A 15,532-nucleotide genomic window follows, 5' to 3' on the forward strand; every position below is an offset into this window, starting at 1 on the left:
GATGTATGGTCTGCTGCTCAGACAGACAGCTCCACATGCAAACACCTTACGGACTACGCGCATCTGTGTTGGCACTTCTGATGCATCGAGCTGGGTCACCTGTCAAACCACCACATGTCTAGCCACACCTGTCTTTCGTGTCTCACTATCCTATCCAAACTGTGAATAACGTAAAAGACAAATGACTTGGATCATCTCCATCTGCTTCCCAGTCTCTCTTAGTTGGTGCTCATATTTCATGTGAATGTCGTAACAATGAGAAAATTGGGATTAAGGAAGCAGGCAGGTGTGTTCTGAGTCTTTCTTCTCTCACTAAATTTACAAATTTGGCGGGACAGGGTCTGAGTAATAACGGTAGAAAATTTTCTTTACCAGGGGATAAAACTCTCATAACACTGACTCATGTAAGATGTTGCCGTGACAGAGCTTGTATAATACAATTCTTCTGTTTTGACTACAAATAATGTTTCAATCACTTCTTACGCATTTCGGCCACTGGGCCGTCCTCAAAGGACAAAGCTATTTAAAAACAATGTTTGATCTCGGGAGCAACAGTTGAAACACTATGTAGTTTAAGTTTTGCACAGAATGGCATTACACCATACGAGAGGCAACATGTATTAAATTTAAGTCTGATAATGTTTCTTGTAATACCTCTATTGCACATGTTTTAGCGCTTAATTTTTTAATTGCCTGCCCAGAGAGAATCTTGGAAATACATTGCATAAAAACACCATGAGATACAGCAGCCATGTTGCTCTTCAACAACATATACTGAGGTGACAAAAGTCATGAGATACTACCTAATATTATACCAGACTTCCTTTGGCCTGGTGTAGTGCAGCAACTTGACATGGGATGGCCTCAACAAGTCATTGGAAGTCCCCTGCAGAAATACTGAGCCATGCTGCCACTACAGCTGTCCATATTTGCGAAAGTGTTGCCAATGCAGGATTTTGTGCACGAACTGATCTCTTGACTGTATCCTATAAAAATTCAATGGGATTCATGTCATCTGGGTGGTCAAATCATTCACCTGAATTGTCCAGAATGCTCTTCAAACCAATCGCAAAAAAATTTGGCCCAGTAACATGGTGCATTGTCACCCACAAAAATTCCATCATTGTTTGGGAATATAAAGTCCATGAATGGCTGCAAATGGTCTCAAACTAGCTACACTTAGGCATTATCAGTCAATGATTGGTTTAGTTGGACCAGAGAACCCAGTCTGTTCCATGCAAGCACAGACCACACCATTATGGAACCATCACCAACTTGCACAGCACTTGACAACTTGGATCCATGGCTTCATGGGGTCTGCACCACATTCAAACGCTACTGTCAGCTCTTGCCGGCTGATATCGGGAATCATCAGACCAGGCCATGGTCTTCCAGACTTCTAGGATCTAATTGGCTGCCATAGCCCACTAATGCCATATTTCACCACACTGTCCCAATGAATATGTTCTTTATACATCATACATTGATTACTGTTGTTATTTCACATAGTGTTGCTCATCTGTTAGCACTGACAACCCTACGCAAACGTCACTGCCCTCAGTCATTAAGTGGATGCCATCGGCCACTGCATTGTCCATGGTGAGAGGGGTTGCCTGAAATTTGGTATTGTCAGCACACTCGTGACACTGTGGATCTCGGAATGTTGGATTATATAACGATTTACAAAATGGAATGTCCAACGCTTCTAGCTCCAACCACCATTCCACGTTAAAAGCCTGTTAATTTCTGTTGTGTGATCATAATCACATCAGAAACATTTTCACATCAATTAGCGTAGTACAAATGACTGCTTAGCCAGTGCACTGCCCTTCTACATCTACATCTACATTTATACTCCGCAAGCCACCCAACGGTGTGTGGCGGAGGGCACTTTACGTGCCACTGTCATTACTTCCCTTTCCTGTTCCAGTCGCATATGGTTCGGGGGAAGAATGACTGTCTGAAAGCCTCCGTGCACGCTATAATCTCTCTAATTTTACATTCGTGATCTCCTCGGGAGGTATAAGTAGGGGGAAGCAATATATTCGATACCTCATCCAGAAACGCACCCTCTCGAAACCTGGACAGCAAGCTACACCGCGATGCAGAGCGCCTCTCTTGCAGAGTCTGCCACTTGAGTTTATTAAACATCTCCGTAACCCTATCAAGGTTACCAAATAACCCTGTGACGAAACGCGCCACTCTTCTTTGGATCTTCTCTATCTCCTCCGTCAGACCGATCTGGTACGGATCCCACACTGATGAGCAATACTCAAGTATAGGTCGAACGAGTGTTTTGTAAGCCACCTCCTTTGTTGATGGACTACATTTTCTAAGCACTCTCCCAATGAATCTCAACCTGGTACCCGCCTTACCAACAATTAATTTTATATGATCATTCCACTTCAAATCGTTCCGCACGCATACTCCCAGATATTTTACAGAAGTAACTGTTACCAGTGTTTGTTCCGCTATCATATAATCATACAATAAAGGATCCTTCTTTCTATGTATTCGCAATACATTACATTTGTCTATGTTAAGGGTCAGTTGCCACTCCCTGCACCAAGTGCCTATCCGCTGCAGATCTTCCTGCATTTCGCTACAATTTTCTAATGCTGCAACTTCTCTGTATACTACAGCATCATCCGCGAAAAGCCGCATGGAACTTCCGACACTATCTACTAGGTCATTTATATATATTGTGAAAAGCAATGGTCCCATAACACTCCCCTGTGGCACGCCAGAGGTTACTTTAACGTCTGTAGACGTCTCTCCATTGATAACAACATGCTGTGTTCTGTTTGCTAAAAACTCTTCAATCCAGCCACACAGCTGGTCTGATATTCCGTAGGCTCTTACTTTGTTTATCAGGCGACAGTGCGGAACTGTATCGAATGCCTTCCGGAAGTCAAGAAAAATAGCATCTACCTGGGAGCCTGTATCTAATATTTTCTGGGTCTCATGAACAAATAAAGCGAGTTGGGTCTCACACGATCGCTGTTTCCGGAATCCATGTTGATTCCTACATAGTAGATTCTGGGTTTCCAAAAACGACATGATACTCGAGCAAAAAACATGTTCTAAAATTCTACAACAGATCGTACTTTGTGTATGCTATACTACTACCCTCTGGACATGTGTACTGCTATCCACTGACTTTTGTCACCTCAGTGTAATAGTCCTATCTTGACAACAATCATTTATGAATAACACATTGTTATGACATAAAATTTCATGAATGGTCACATGATATTGTTGTATGCACTGGACAACACTTAGTTTCAGCAGCGCACAAGCTGGTCAGCTTATGTTCTTGTGTTGTAATTATAGTGTATTTCTTAGTTTCACTGTGCACCAATTTGTCCACTATGACTATCATGTAGAAAACATATTGGGAGGTAGTAGTGAGTATCCAAACTTTCTGGGAAAGGTTACAAAGTGGGTTACAGGTGGCACACTGTATGTAATTTGGCCAAAAAAAATTTTTTAGACAGAAAAACAAACAATGGGACAGGGTCCCATCTGTTGTCATTATGAACACAACTGCTAGGAATTATATATACTTCTAATAGAAACTGCTTTCTAAGGGACAAAGCGTTCATGTCTTTCTTACAACACATTATGAACTACCGGTATGTTTTATTTAGCACATCTGTTCACTTAGCATACCACCAGTTTCATTGTGCTGTATTGTATTGTATTTTTACTGGTCCAGATTTAACAAGCAGTAGGCCCTAAAGGTTGTACAGACAACTGAATAGGTCTGTATAAGATACAGTAAAGTAATACACCAGACTTGAAGTAATTGTGGGGGAAGGCCTGCAAAACAAGTTGAGTAAAGCCAGACAGTATGTTGAAAAATTTGATGCAGTTGTGGACATTCCCACGGAGATGCAAAGCTGCAAATAAGAATGTGTACTATATATATTAGGCGTAAGAAATTCTCTCATCCTGTGTTAAGAACAAACGTTTTTCGTGTTCCACTAATGAGCGAGTACAGGGTTCGAAGTGCAGGCAGCCCAAAAAAGTCGAAAAAAAATTCAGTGTCAGAGGAAACTGCTCAGAAAAATCTATTGACCAAAAAACTGCCAATGGAAACTCATTACCACCATGTACAGTACTATTAGAAGTAAAAATTGTATTAGTGCAACAAATGATGAAATTAAATGCAGTGCAGAAAACCAGACAGTGAATAAGAAAGAAGAAACATACGTACTATCAATGAGTCATGGTAGGGGACTAGCCACAGTCTTATCTGATATTAAGTCAGAATATAAAGTGAATAGAATTTGAAAGCCTGGAGCTCGATTACAAGAAGTGCTCAAAAACCGTGAAACTGCAGTAAAAAGTGATGTAAACTGTGTCATAATCAGAGAAGGAAATGATGTATATAAAAATAAAAGCAGCCTTATTGAAGGAGCACTGATAACACCATACATAATTCTTATAACACACTACCATCATCTGAAAATAATATTGCTCATATAAGTAGAGCATCCCCATAAAATGATCCCATAACTCATTATTGAATGAAAATGTGCAGAAAAAACTAGTTTCTTCATTTTTAAATTACATATGGCAGTAGGAATTGAAACATAGCCGAACTAATGCACTAAAATAATTCCAGGCCACAGTCCTCCAATTAAAGTTGTGATCCAAAACAGTGAACACTTTCTATTTCTTGTACTTCATTGTTTCAGTAGACTATTTCTGTAGCTTGTAGAGTTATATGAGATGTACTGAACTGAATGTACACAACATAGCACAAATATCATTACATTGCATTGCATTTGTGTTAAAACAACTGATGACGTTTTCTAATCTTTCAACAGCTGCCTTTTCACTTAGGAAATTGATATTACCTCTTATTTCTACACTTATATCATCTACAGAAAATAATAAAATTTGTACTTTTTGAAACTGCAAATGAAGGATTGTTTATGTACTGGTAGATCAGAAACAACAGAGGACCCAAACTTGAACCTTACAGTACACCATGTCTGATTGGTTCTAATTCTGAATGCCTATTGTTAAGTGACTGACAGGCAACAGATACACATTGCTTTCTGTCATTCACATAAGATAAAAACCAGGAATACACATTGCTTTCTGTCATTCACATAAGATAAAAACCAGGAACCTGCTGTGTCTACTACTTCATAATATTTAAGCATTTCCTTGGGAATACTATGGTTCCCTTAGCTAAGTCACAAAATTTCCCACTGGTAGTAGCTTCTATTTTACTGATTCTAGTATATTGTATACCAAGGAAAACACTGAACATTATTTTCAGTTAATCCTATGCTGAAATGAGTGCACATCTGCTGAACTCCTTGGCATACATTTCGAGACTAAATTTACTTCAAATAGTCACACGGACGGTATATCTATAATTCTGTCACTTGTTATTTATTTGTTGGGGAAACAATGCACATATGTTTTTAAACAACTATCACTGAGTTCCTATTAAGATATCTTCCACTTTCATTTAAAATAAGGTATTGATTTTAGGGTGATTCTCCCTGAGGAAGAAAAAGAAGAAGAGAGAAAAATTAAGAGGGAGAGAAAGGGGGAGGGGGGGAGCATCTGTTTGAACAAGACCAACAGGTGCACATCTGGAATTTCCATGACTAAAATACCTTATAGGCCTTATTCCACACAGTTAAATATATTAACAGTTTATTTCTCTCCATATGCAGTTACCTCTTGCATATAGAAGTAAATTATAGAAGGAATAGCCTAAGGCAACCTGTACACCAAGATAATTCTTGTCAAACATTAAAAATAGAAATACATACAACTCAACTAAATAAAATAGAGTGTACTTACAAATGTCTAGGCATCCTTTGCATGCAGATGCTTGAAGATGGACAAATAAATAAACAAACAAAAGTGTTTACAACTTATATGATCTTCTAAATTTTTTTTTTTTGAAAATACTAGCAATAATAAGACAGATTGGTAATTTGGAATAGTGTCTTGCCCCCTTTTTTTGTGAAGTTGCAGAAAACAGAACGCTTGTCTCTCTAGGAAAAGATTAGTTGCATAAGTAAGCCAATATATTACTAATTGTAAGCTCAGCTGAACAACATTTCATTATTTTACTTTTGATTTCTTCATAACCACTTGACCATTTATTTGTAAGAGAATTAATAAAATTTGGAAACTTATTTTGGAAATGTAGGAGGATGCTGAATTTTATGTAACTTGTTTTGGAAAGTACTCTATGGAAATATTCAAACCTAATCTATCTGTTATTGGCCAAATAAATTTATGCAGAATTCCTCATTTTTTAAAGAAATTTCTCCATTTTCTGGATTCTTTTCTCCTGTCTCATTTTTTTGGTGGGTTCCAAACAGTTCTTATCTTGTTCTTTAAGGAGCTTATTTTTTATTGATAATACATACCATTTGGCACTCAGATGACTTTACTTGGACTTTTACAGCACAGTTTGAAATGGGCTTTAATCGTATCATCATCCATGTCCCTTGATGACTAGTAGAGTTTTCTCGTAGTTCTGCATGATATTCTGATTACATATGTAACCCAAGGTTCAGATGCATTTAATCTGCTTCCATATTTTAATTTCTTAGGAATGCAGTTTCTATTAGTAGCCTATTACAATGTTACAGAATACATTATGTTTTTCATTAACACCAGGAATGTTGTACATATCTTTCCAGTTTGTATCTGACAATTTCTTGTCCATTTATCACCCTTGTATTTTCCAATTATTTTTATTTATGTGGTGCACTCTGATATTAAACATCAGCAATTGACTATAATATTCTGAGAGGCCATTAACTATGGGAATTTCAATAGCACTTTGTAATCTCAATGCATCTATAAAAATGTGGTCAGTAGCAGTAGTGCTCATTCCCATAATTCTTGTTGCAAATTGCATAAAGGAGCTGGATCACATAAAATGGCAAGGAACTTAAGTAAAGCTCTGGAACAGGTGTTCTCTGAAAAATTATATTTCCACATAATATTACCTTATTTTGCTTGGAAGTCAAGAAGTTTAATAATGCATCAATATTTCATAAATAATTCAAAATTAACAGATGGAGTCCTGTATGCTATTATTATTATTAACTTTCCAAGAAAATCTACTTTTGCAGCATAAGTTTTAAAACACTGATCACTGTAAAGTATATGGGTATCAGTGTTTTTATAGTTTCATGCCTTCTTAATGTAACTGGCATCTCCTCCTTTCTCCATGCTTGACCTGCAGTTATTTCTGCCCATATTCAGCATTCCTGTATCAATGGTCAAAGGATGTTCGGAAAATCATATTACATCTACATGATCTGTGTCAACCTGTTCAAGAGCCTTCATGAGGAATCCTTTCTAATCACTCACAGTCCTGAAACCCTTAGTTAGTTCTGATTTACTGATGGCATATTTATGATTTAGAGACCCAATGAAGACATCCCACTGTCATTCATTCAAAATCTTAACACTGGTCTACCACCTGTTTTATATTGTCCTCCTTGGCCCCTAGAGCCACCTTCACTTCACTGATGGCCACTTTCAGACTATTTAAATTAAACCCATCACTCACCAGAAGTACATCCACTCTGCAGCTGCTACCCGTCTTATATAAAAAACGTCTCACCTCCCTCCCCCATACAGACTGGCAACCAGTGGATACCAAATTTTCAGTGACAAGCAATTCTTTTCCTAGGGTACTGAGGACCGTACTGAAGCATCAGCAGAGTATATCAACCCTTCCAACCCTGACTTAAACAGAACTCCTCTACCCCTATTCAGTTGTCCACCAAAATTATGCAGTATCTTTGTGTGTCCTTATGGCCATCTTGTTTTCAATCCCTTGACCTCTGGGTGACGTTCCTGTATAAGACCCAGATGCAAGACCTGTCCTATACATCTGCCAACCATTCCTAGACCAATTCTATCACTGGCATCACTCATCACAACTAGAGCCACACATGGAAGCAGTCACAGCATATAACTATGTTGAAAGTACTATGCAGCATTCTATGTAGATATGAGCACTAAACTATCCACTCACATGAACAGATATTGTCAAACCGTGACTGAAAGTTAGCATGCTATGCAAGCGGTTGTCCTCAGCATTTGTTTTACAAGCCATGCTACTTGGATTCTTGCCAACAGCCTTAAGTTTTTCTGAATGTTGTGGGTGGGAAATCTCCATTCTACATATCGTTCATTCCAGTTAAGATTTCAATATTTGCTAACTCTTGTGCCACAGTTGTCCTCCTTCTCTTCTCCCTTCATGTCATCAACTAATGTCACCAATTGTTCCCATAACATGCTCTTACTTTTCCTGTTTCCTCTATCTACTACTCTATCCTTACTCATAACTTTGAACCTTTCGATATCTCCTATATGTATCTACGAGTTTGTATTGTTACCCCAGTACTCTCCCATTTTCCTCTCTGTTTTCATCCTGGCACACCTATCCCTAACTTGACCTTGCAAAACAGTTACATGTTCCATCCTAGCACTATCCTTCATAACCCCCCCCCCCACCCCACCTACTGTACCACTCATCCATCTCCTCACTCTACATATATCTCTGTTCGCCCACCACTTATCCCATTTGACATCATTGCTGACCTCATTTAGATAAACAGCATTGCAATACAAGAGCCTGTGCTGAGTTGAGCATGTGCATTGGTAGTCCTAATAAAGGACATTCTCCAAAAATAAAGCATTTTTGTCTTTTATAAGCAATTACCTACTGTTCAGAATTGCTTCTATTTGGCGGGCAGTGTTCTATCCTACATACATACTATCTCTATTCCTGGATTTTCAGTTACTGATATTGCATGTACATGCACAGTTGTACATTATATGTAGATCTGAGTGTATATGTGTATTGATTTTAGGAATATAATAAGGAGAAAGTTAATATCTTTCCATCAAGTGATGCTAGAGTATGTGTAACAATTCTGTGTGTCATAGCTCAATGATTTGGGTTTAAGTACACCCCTGTGAATCAAATACACAGCTGTATGAATACCATTATTATGATGAATTATGAATGCAGATTTACCGTTTGGAAGAGGAATATATATCCCTTTCTCAAATCTTCGGCGAAATGCCTCATCAATGTTCCATGGATGGTTGGTTGCTGCTAGTACCATTATCACCTTGTTATCTGAACTGAAAAATTTTTGAGAGCATTTTTGTTATTTCTGTATGATGGAGGAATTACACACACACACACACACACACACACACACACACACACACACACACACACACCTAAGAAATGCTCATAGACTTGATGCACGTGCAGACACATGAAAAGACAAATGGACAGGTATGATATTTACTGCACTATGGCTATAATGCCCTTTAAGACCTGATTTAAAGATTGTTATGTATCCATATTTGATCTTCAGCTGTACCCTGATCAGAAGATTTATATTTGTTATCATTGGAAGAATTATATGCAAGGTAAAAGTGAAGTTTTTGTGTGCTTGGAGGCTTTATTTAATATATGTGCAATGTAACTTGGCATTTTACATGGGGGATGCAGGAAGCAGGGGAGTAGGTATAATCCTCTCCATTACTCCTAGCACAGTGTAAAAGGTTACAGTGCACATTTTGTAGTGACAATTCTTCTTGTTAGTTTGATCACATGGTCAAAGAGAATTACATGTAGCAAAATATGCTACATTTGCATCACTGTGTAAAAAAGCTTCTTGTGTTCCAATACTGATTTAGAGATGGCTGTAGATCACACTTGAAATCAATAATTGTATAAACACATTCAGTGATTATTGTCTGGTATAATAAAAGACAGAAAAATAACTAATTTTTCCAGTCATTGCCCTACAATTATCTTTTATTTCACAAAAGATGCGCACTGTTTACTTATTGGTTTTAACCTATATTTATTAATACATAATATATTTCCATAGAAACATTGAAATTAAAAAATGAAATCAGTTAATTAACTCAGTTCCTGCAAAATCATTTTTCTATTGTGACAACAGAAAAATTGTAACAGACTAGTACTTGAACCTGGATTTAAATTAGACTCATAAATAATAATACAGTAGTAATTTGATTAATGAATCTGTTTCGTAGTTTTCAATGTTTCCATGGATGTTAACGTCCTTGGGTTGGTGGTACAGGGTACAATGTCCATTACCCCTGTGATGCTGCTACCACGTATGCCTTGGAAGAATCTCTTGTTGTAATGTTCAGAAGAAATACAAGGGGAATAGCAATCATACTGAGGCTTTGGGTCACTCTTGGAGACATAACTGGATAGGCTTGCATAACCACAGTAACCAGATGTGTCTCAAAATTCTGATAAATATTGTCTATTCAACTCTTCTATGGTATAAATGGAATTGTCCAAAAAATATACGTCTACACACACACTCTGCCAACTACTGTGACATGCATGACAGAGGGTACTTCTCACAGTATCACACACTACAGTTTCTTCCCAGTTAATTTGCATATGCAGTGTGGGAAGAATGACTTTGTGTACGTTCCAATTAAACTAATTTTGTATTTGCAGTTGGTATATGAGTGAATCTTTTAGGCATCTGCAATACATTCCTAGATTCCATATATATTAATAGTTCTTGAAACTTTGTGAATAGGTTTTCACAGGATACTTGGTCTCAAATTTAAAGCATCTGCCAATTCAAGTTTTTCAGCATTTTCGATGGTCTCCTTCGAGTCAAACAAACATGTGACCACTTGTATAAGTTCAGTATCCCCAATAAGTCCTGTTTAGTATGGTTTCCACACACTTCAACAATATTGTGCTGTGGAACACACAAGTGTTTTGGAAGCAGTCACCTTTGTAAACTGATAGCATTTTACCTAGGCCTATACATTTTCTGGCCAGTTACATTATCACAACACATTATTACACCCACATAATAGGATGAATGGACTGACTCCAACTGTGACTGCTGCTTATGCCATTGCTGTTTCTGTTGTGTGAATATTTCTTGTTATTTATTTTGTTTGCTTCAGTTGTAAAATTAATACCGTATTTTCAGTACAGGTACTTTGTTGTTAGTGATTTTATCCTTTTTGAAGTGCTAGAAACCTGTTGCTTATTGTAATAATTAAGGAAGAATCATTCGCAATTCTTTTCACAGTTTTAAATGTTTTTTTAGTCGTAATATATTGTTCAGTTCTCGTAAAGGTTTTCTTTGCAGGGAATTGGTTTTTGCATAATTTAGCGCCAATTTTTTTGTCTCTGCATATTTCGCCATCATTTTATAGCTTCTGTCAACGGAGTTCGTCGATTTTACTTCTTAAATCTTTAACTTCATCAATGAGCATACTGATAAAAAATGTAAGTACCATCTTTGTTATTAAAATTTATTCCTAACTCATCTTCCATGCACAACCATATCTTCCATTTCGAATTCACATTTGCACAAGAGAAATGAAGCAGTTTTATATTTGATGCACACAATTCCTTTAAAGGAACGATTTCCACAGTAGCAAAGACCTGAAACTCTTCGACTTAACGTCGCATTTTGTTCGCTTCTGTACTCTCGAATTTCTCTGATTCTACATGCCTCTTTTCCATAATTTTTGATATTACAGTGCAAGCTAGACATGTCCTGTCACTAAATATGTTGATTTTTTTTTTTTTTTTTTTGCATGTTCAACACGTATTTGCTCATAGTTTACTTTTGTTTGGCGAGCAATTCGACTGATTGTTGGTGCTTAACGCCAAGATGGGGAAACGTTCTGCAGCTCAGAATTATCATTTATTACATGCGAAATCTTATGTCTTATAAAGCCCACATTTTTTTCTAAATTTGTAATGCATTCTTTCAATTTGACTGTCATAATCCCCATAAATAGGCTACCTGTTTTTATGGCAGAATTGAAACTTTTAGTCCGTAGCTCGTGGTCGTGCGGTTGCGTTCTTGCTTCCCGCACCCAGGTTCCTGGGTTTGATTCCTGGTGGATCAGGGATTTTCTCTGCCTCGTGATGACTGGGTGTTGTGTGGTGTCCTTTGGTTAGTTAGGTTTAAGTAGTACTAAGTTCTAGGGGACTGATGACCATAGATGTTGAGTCCCACAGGGCTCAGAGCCATGTTTTTTTTTTTTTTTTTTTTTTTTTCCTTGCTTGGTAGAATAGAATAGAAACTTTATTGTCTCATAACATCTAATTGTAAGTGTACAGAATAATTACAGGTATTTTGTCATTTTAAGTACCACAAAATGGTTTAAAATAATCATGTTGAAAATAAAGTAAAATTAAGAATAATTATTTACTTAAAGTACTTTTTTAGCATGAGAGAATAAAATGTAACATCAGGTACAGTTATTTGTAAGTTCTTTAAACCATACAGAGCTTTTGTATGTTTACAAATTTTGCCATTAATTTTACTGCAATAACCAGTAGTCTCCAACTATCTCTTCATAGAGAAATGCACTAAAGACATCCAGTTGATAGATGGAAAAGTTATTCTCATTAAAATTAACCAGAAAAAATTTCAATGAAACCAGTTTTGCTACTGCACTGTATACCTCTAAATAAGACAAGCTTTGTAAATTGTCTAAGACTATTTACAACACATCCGCCAGGAAAGCTTGAAGAGTCACAAGACAAGCTTTGTTGGAAACCTTTGCTACAAGACAAGCTTTGTGAGAAACAACATTACCCTTTTCATCCCTTTTTTTGCCTAAAAACCCATTTTCTGTCAATAACATCACATTCATTTGGCTTACATACATAATACCATGTGATGTTTTCTTCTAGGGCTTGCAGCTCTCTTGGTTGAGCATTTTCCAATCTTTAGCTTCACTGCTAGACATTGCTTCAGCATAGGTGCTGGGGTCTTTGTCAATCACTGCTGTCAACAGCTCTGACACATAATCCTCCAATTGATTTGGGTGTTAAATTTTCCTCCTGGATCTAAGATTGTATGTGTTCTTGTCCTCTGCATCCTCTAAAAAAATTTCTGTTTTCACTGTCTTCACTGATTTCTTGTTCTCCTCTAGGCTGACTTTTATTTTCTTCCACAACATCAGTCCTCATTTCTTCTTTCCATTCCTCTAAATCTGAAGCTTCATCTATGTTCTTTTTATCACAATGAATAGTATCTGACTATTTTACATGAACATCAGATTTCTTCTTCCTTTTGGATACTGCTGGAGGCAAAAAATAATGTCTTGCTGCATCTCAGTTCTCTTTGTGGGAGCTATAAATATTCTGTAGCCCTTCACATCATTATCATAACCCACAAATAAATCTATCTTGTTTTTGGGGCCTAGTTTCAGTCACTTTTCCTTGGGTATGGGGACAGACACATGCGTTTCAAATATTTTCAAATCTGCTAAGGGCAATTCTCTAACATAAAAAGCTTCAAAAGGAGTTTTACTTTCTATAGGGCTTGGACCAGTTTGATTTAATAAATAAGCCACCATGTTAACTGCTTCAGCCCAGAAATGTTTGGGAATTCCTGAAATCATTGAATGAGCAGCTTTAACCAAGGTGTGCAGTTCCCTTTCAGCTTTTCCATTTTTCTGTGGAGTGTACACAACACATCTTTGATGGGCTATGCCATTTTCACTCAAAAATGTACCTAAGTCAGTACTCATAAACTCCAGTCCATTATGACCTCTTAGAACTTTAATTTTCCGACCATTTTCTCTCTCAGTGTTTGCATAAAATACCTAATCAAACATTTTACTTTATTCTCCTGTTTCATAAAAAATACTTTGTGTTAACCACAGTTGTCATCCTTCAAATGCAAAAAATATCTTGCTCCCCCAAGAAGCCGGCCACAGTGGCCAAGCAGTTCTAGGTGCATCAGTCCGGAACCACGTGACTGCTACAGTCGCAGATTTGAATCCTGCCTCGGGCATGGATGTATGTGATGTCGTTAGGTTAGTTATATTTAAGTAGTTCTAAGTTCTAGGGGACTGATGACCTCAGATGTTAAGTTGCATAGTGCTCAGAGCCATTTGAACCAGCTCCTCCAAGCTAATGCATCTCCATGGGTCCACAGACATCTGCACGAATCAGTTCGAGTGAGGCATTAGCTCCAGAGGAACTGACAGGGAAAGCAAGTGATGTTGTTTACATACTAAACATTCTTTACAAATGTTTTCAATGAATCTCACTCCTTTATATGATAAAAACTCTTTCATGTGCGTAATGCTCTGATGTTACAATTATTTGTGCCAGACACTCAAGTTTTCAATATATATAGACAAATTGACATGTTATTACTGTCAACCACAGTGTGTGTTTCATCCACATGCATAAAAGGAACCATTGACAGTTGTGACTGTGTTCCGTTTAGTGAAAACAATGTATGATACATTTTGTTGACATGTTTGAATAATGCACAAACTTCGCCTTTACTCTTCAAGAATTCACATTGTTCCTTGTTTGAAACTAAACACATATCTTTGTGTAACACAGTTCTTACAGAAAACAGATTGAATTTCAGTTCAGGAACAAAAGGCACTCCACTAAGTACTGTTTTGATAAATTTAACTCTGATCCATGCATACAGTTCCACAGTACCATGCTCAGTCACATCAAGAAGTTTACTGTCACCCACAGTAACTTTCATTGAGCTTTGCACACTGTCCAGTTTTGTAAACAGTTCTCAGCACATATGCTCGCTAGCACCTCATCCAATAATTTTCTAGGTCAACTCCTTGATTCATACACATAAAGGCATTTACATTCTGAGCCTTTTTGCCTTCCTTTGATTTCAACAGCCTGCAATCTGACTTCAAATGACATCTTTTCTTACAATAATTGCAACTTCTTAGTTCTATATTTGCTTTACTTTTGCTGTCCTTTGGGTAGTAGCTCGTCTTACCACAAGCATAACAGGTAATTTTTTATTGCCTGCTTAGACTGACTAAAGCTACCTCCGGCTGATTGCACTGATTATTTCTCTCTTCCTCAATGAGCAATCTTGAAATTAAGTCATTAAACATTTCCTTCTCAAAGAATATGGACTCCCAGGCTGAACAGAAATGTTTATATCACCCTTGCAATGACATTACCACTTTTGTTATGATCATTTTATCTGAAAGTGGTTCTCCCACTTGCTTCAATATTGTGTTGATTTTTTTGTATTTTCGACACAACGGTAACCACTGCGTCATCATCAAACTGGAGCAAGAAACACTTTTGCTGAAGTAGGTAAATACTGTGGACTCTTTTTCATACACAGTCTCAGTTTTGTCCACATGCCAGCTGATGAGTGAGTGGTGCTACCTCCATCCAGGTCACAATAAACTCCTGTGTTTTTGTGTCCTTTTCCTGCCATGTTTTTACTTCTGCTTCTCTCTCCTGTGGTGACTGAGTAACAATGCTATTGGCAGTATCTAAAAGGTCTTTTCCTCTTAATATCACATCCATTTGGAATTTCTACACCACCTAATTGTCCCCTGCAGACAATATTAAATGAAACTGATGTGTAGATTGTTCCATTGTGCCACGCCAACACTATGCCGGTGACATTAAAAGTTTTGCTGTTACGCATGACACCAGGAAACAACTCTCTGCCACTAC

The 15,532-nt window shown here is 37.4% G+C and overlaps 1 protein-coding gene across 1 annotated transcript in view; it reads right to left on the minus strand.

The window, feature by feature from the left end:
- The window catches only part of LOC126471611 (katanin p60 ATPase-containing subunit A-like 1), a 53,512-nt gene that overhangs the window by 22,791 nt on the left and 15,189 nt on the right, over positions 1–15,532 (minus strand). Inside the window, exon 4 of the mRNA XM_050099851.1 lies at positions 9,047–9,156. Coding sequence (XP_049955808.1) covers positions 9,047–9,156 — 110 coding nt within the window. The remainder of the gene's footprint in view (positions 1–9,046; positions 9,157–15,532) is intronic.

The sequence above is a fragment of the Schistocerca serialis genome, chromosome 3 (assembly GCF_023864345.2).
Source record: "Schistocerca serialis cubense isolate TAMUIC-IGC-003099 chromosome 3, iqSchSeri2.2, whole genome shotgun sequence".
Lineage (NCBI taxonomy): Eukaryota > Metazoa > Arthropoda > Insecta > Orthoptera > Acrididae > Schistocerca > Schistocerca serialis.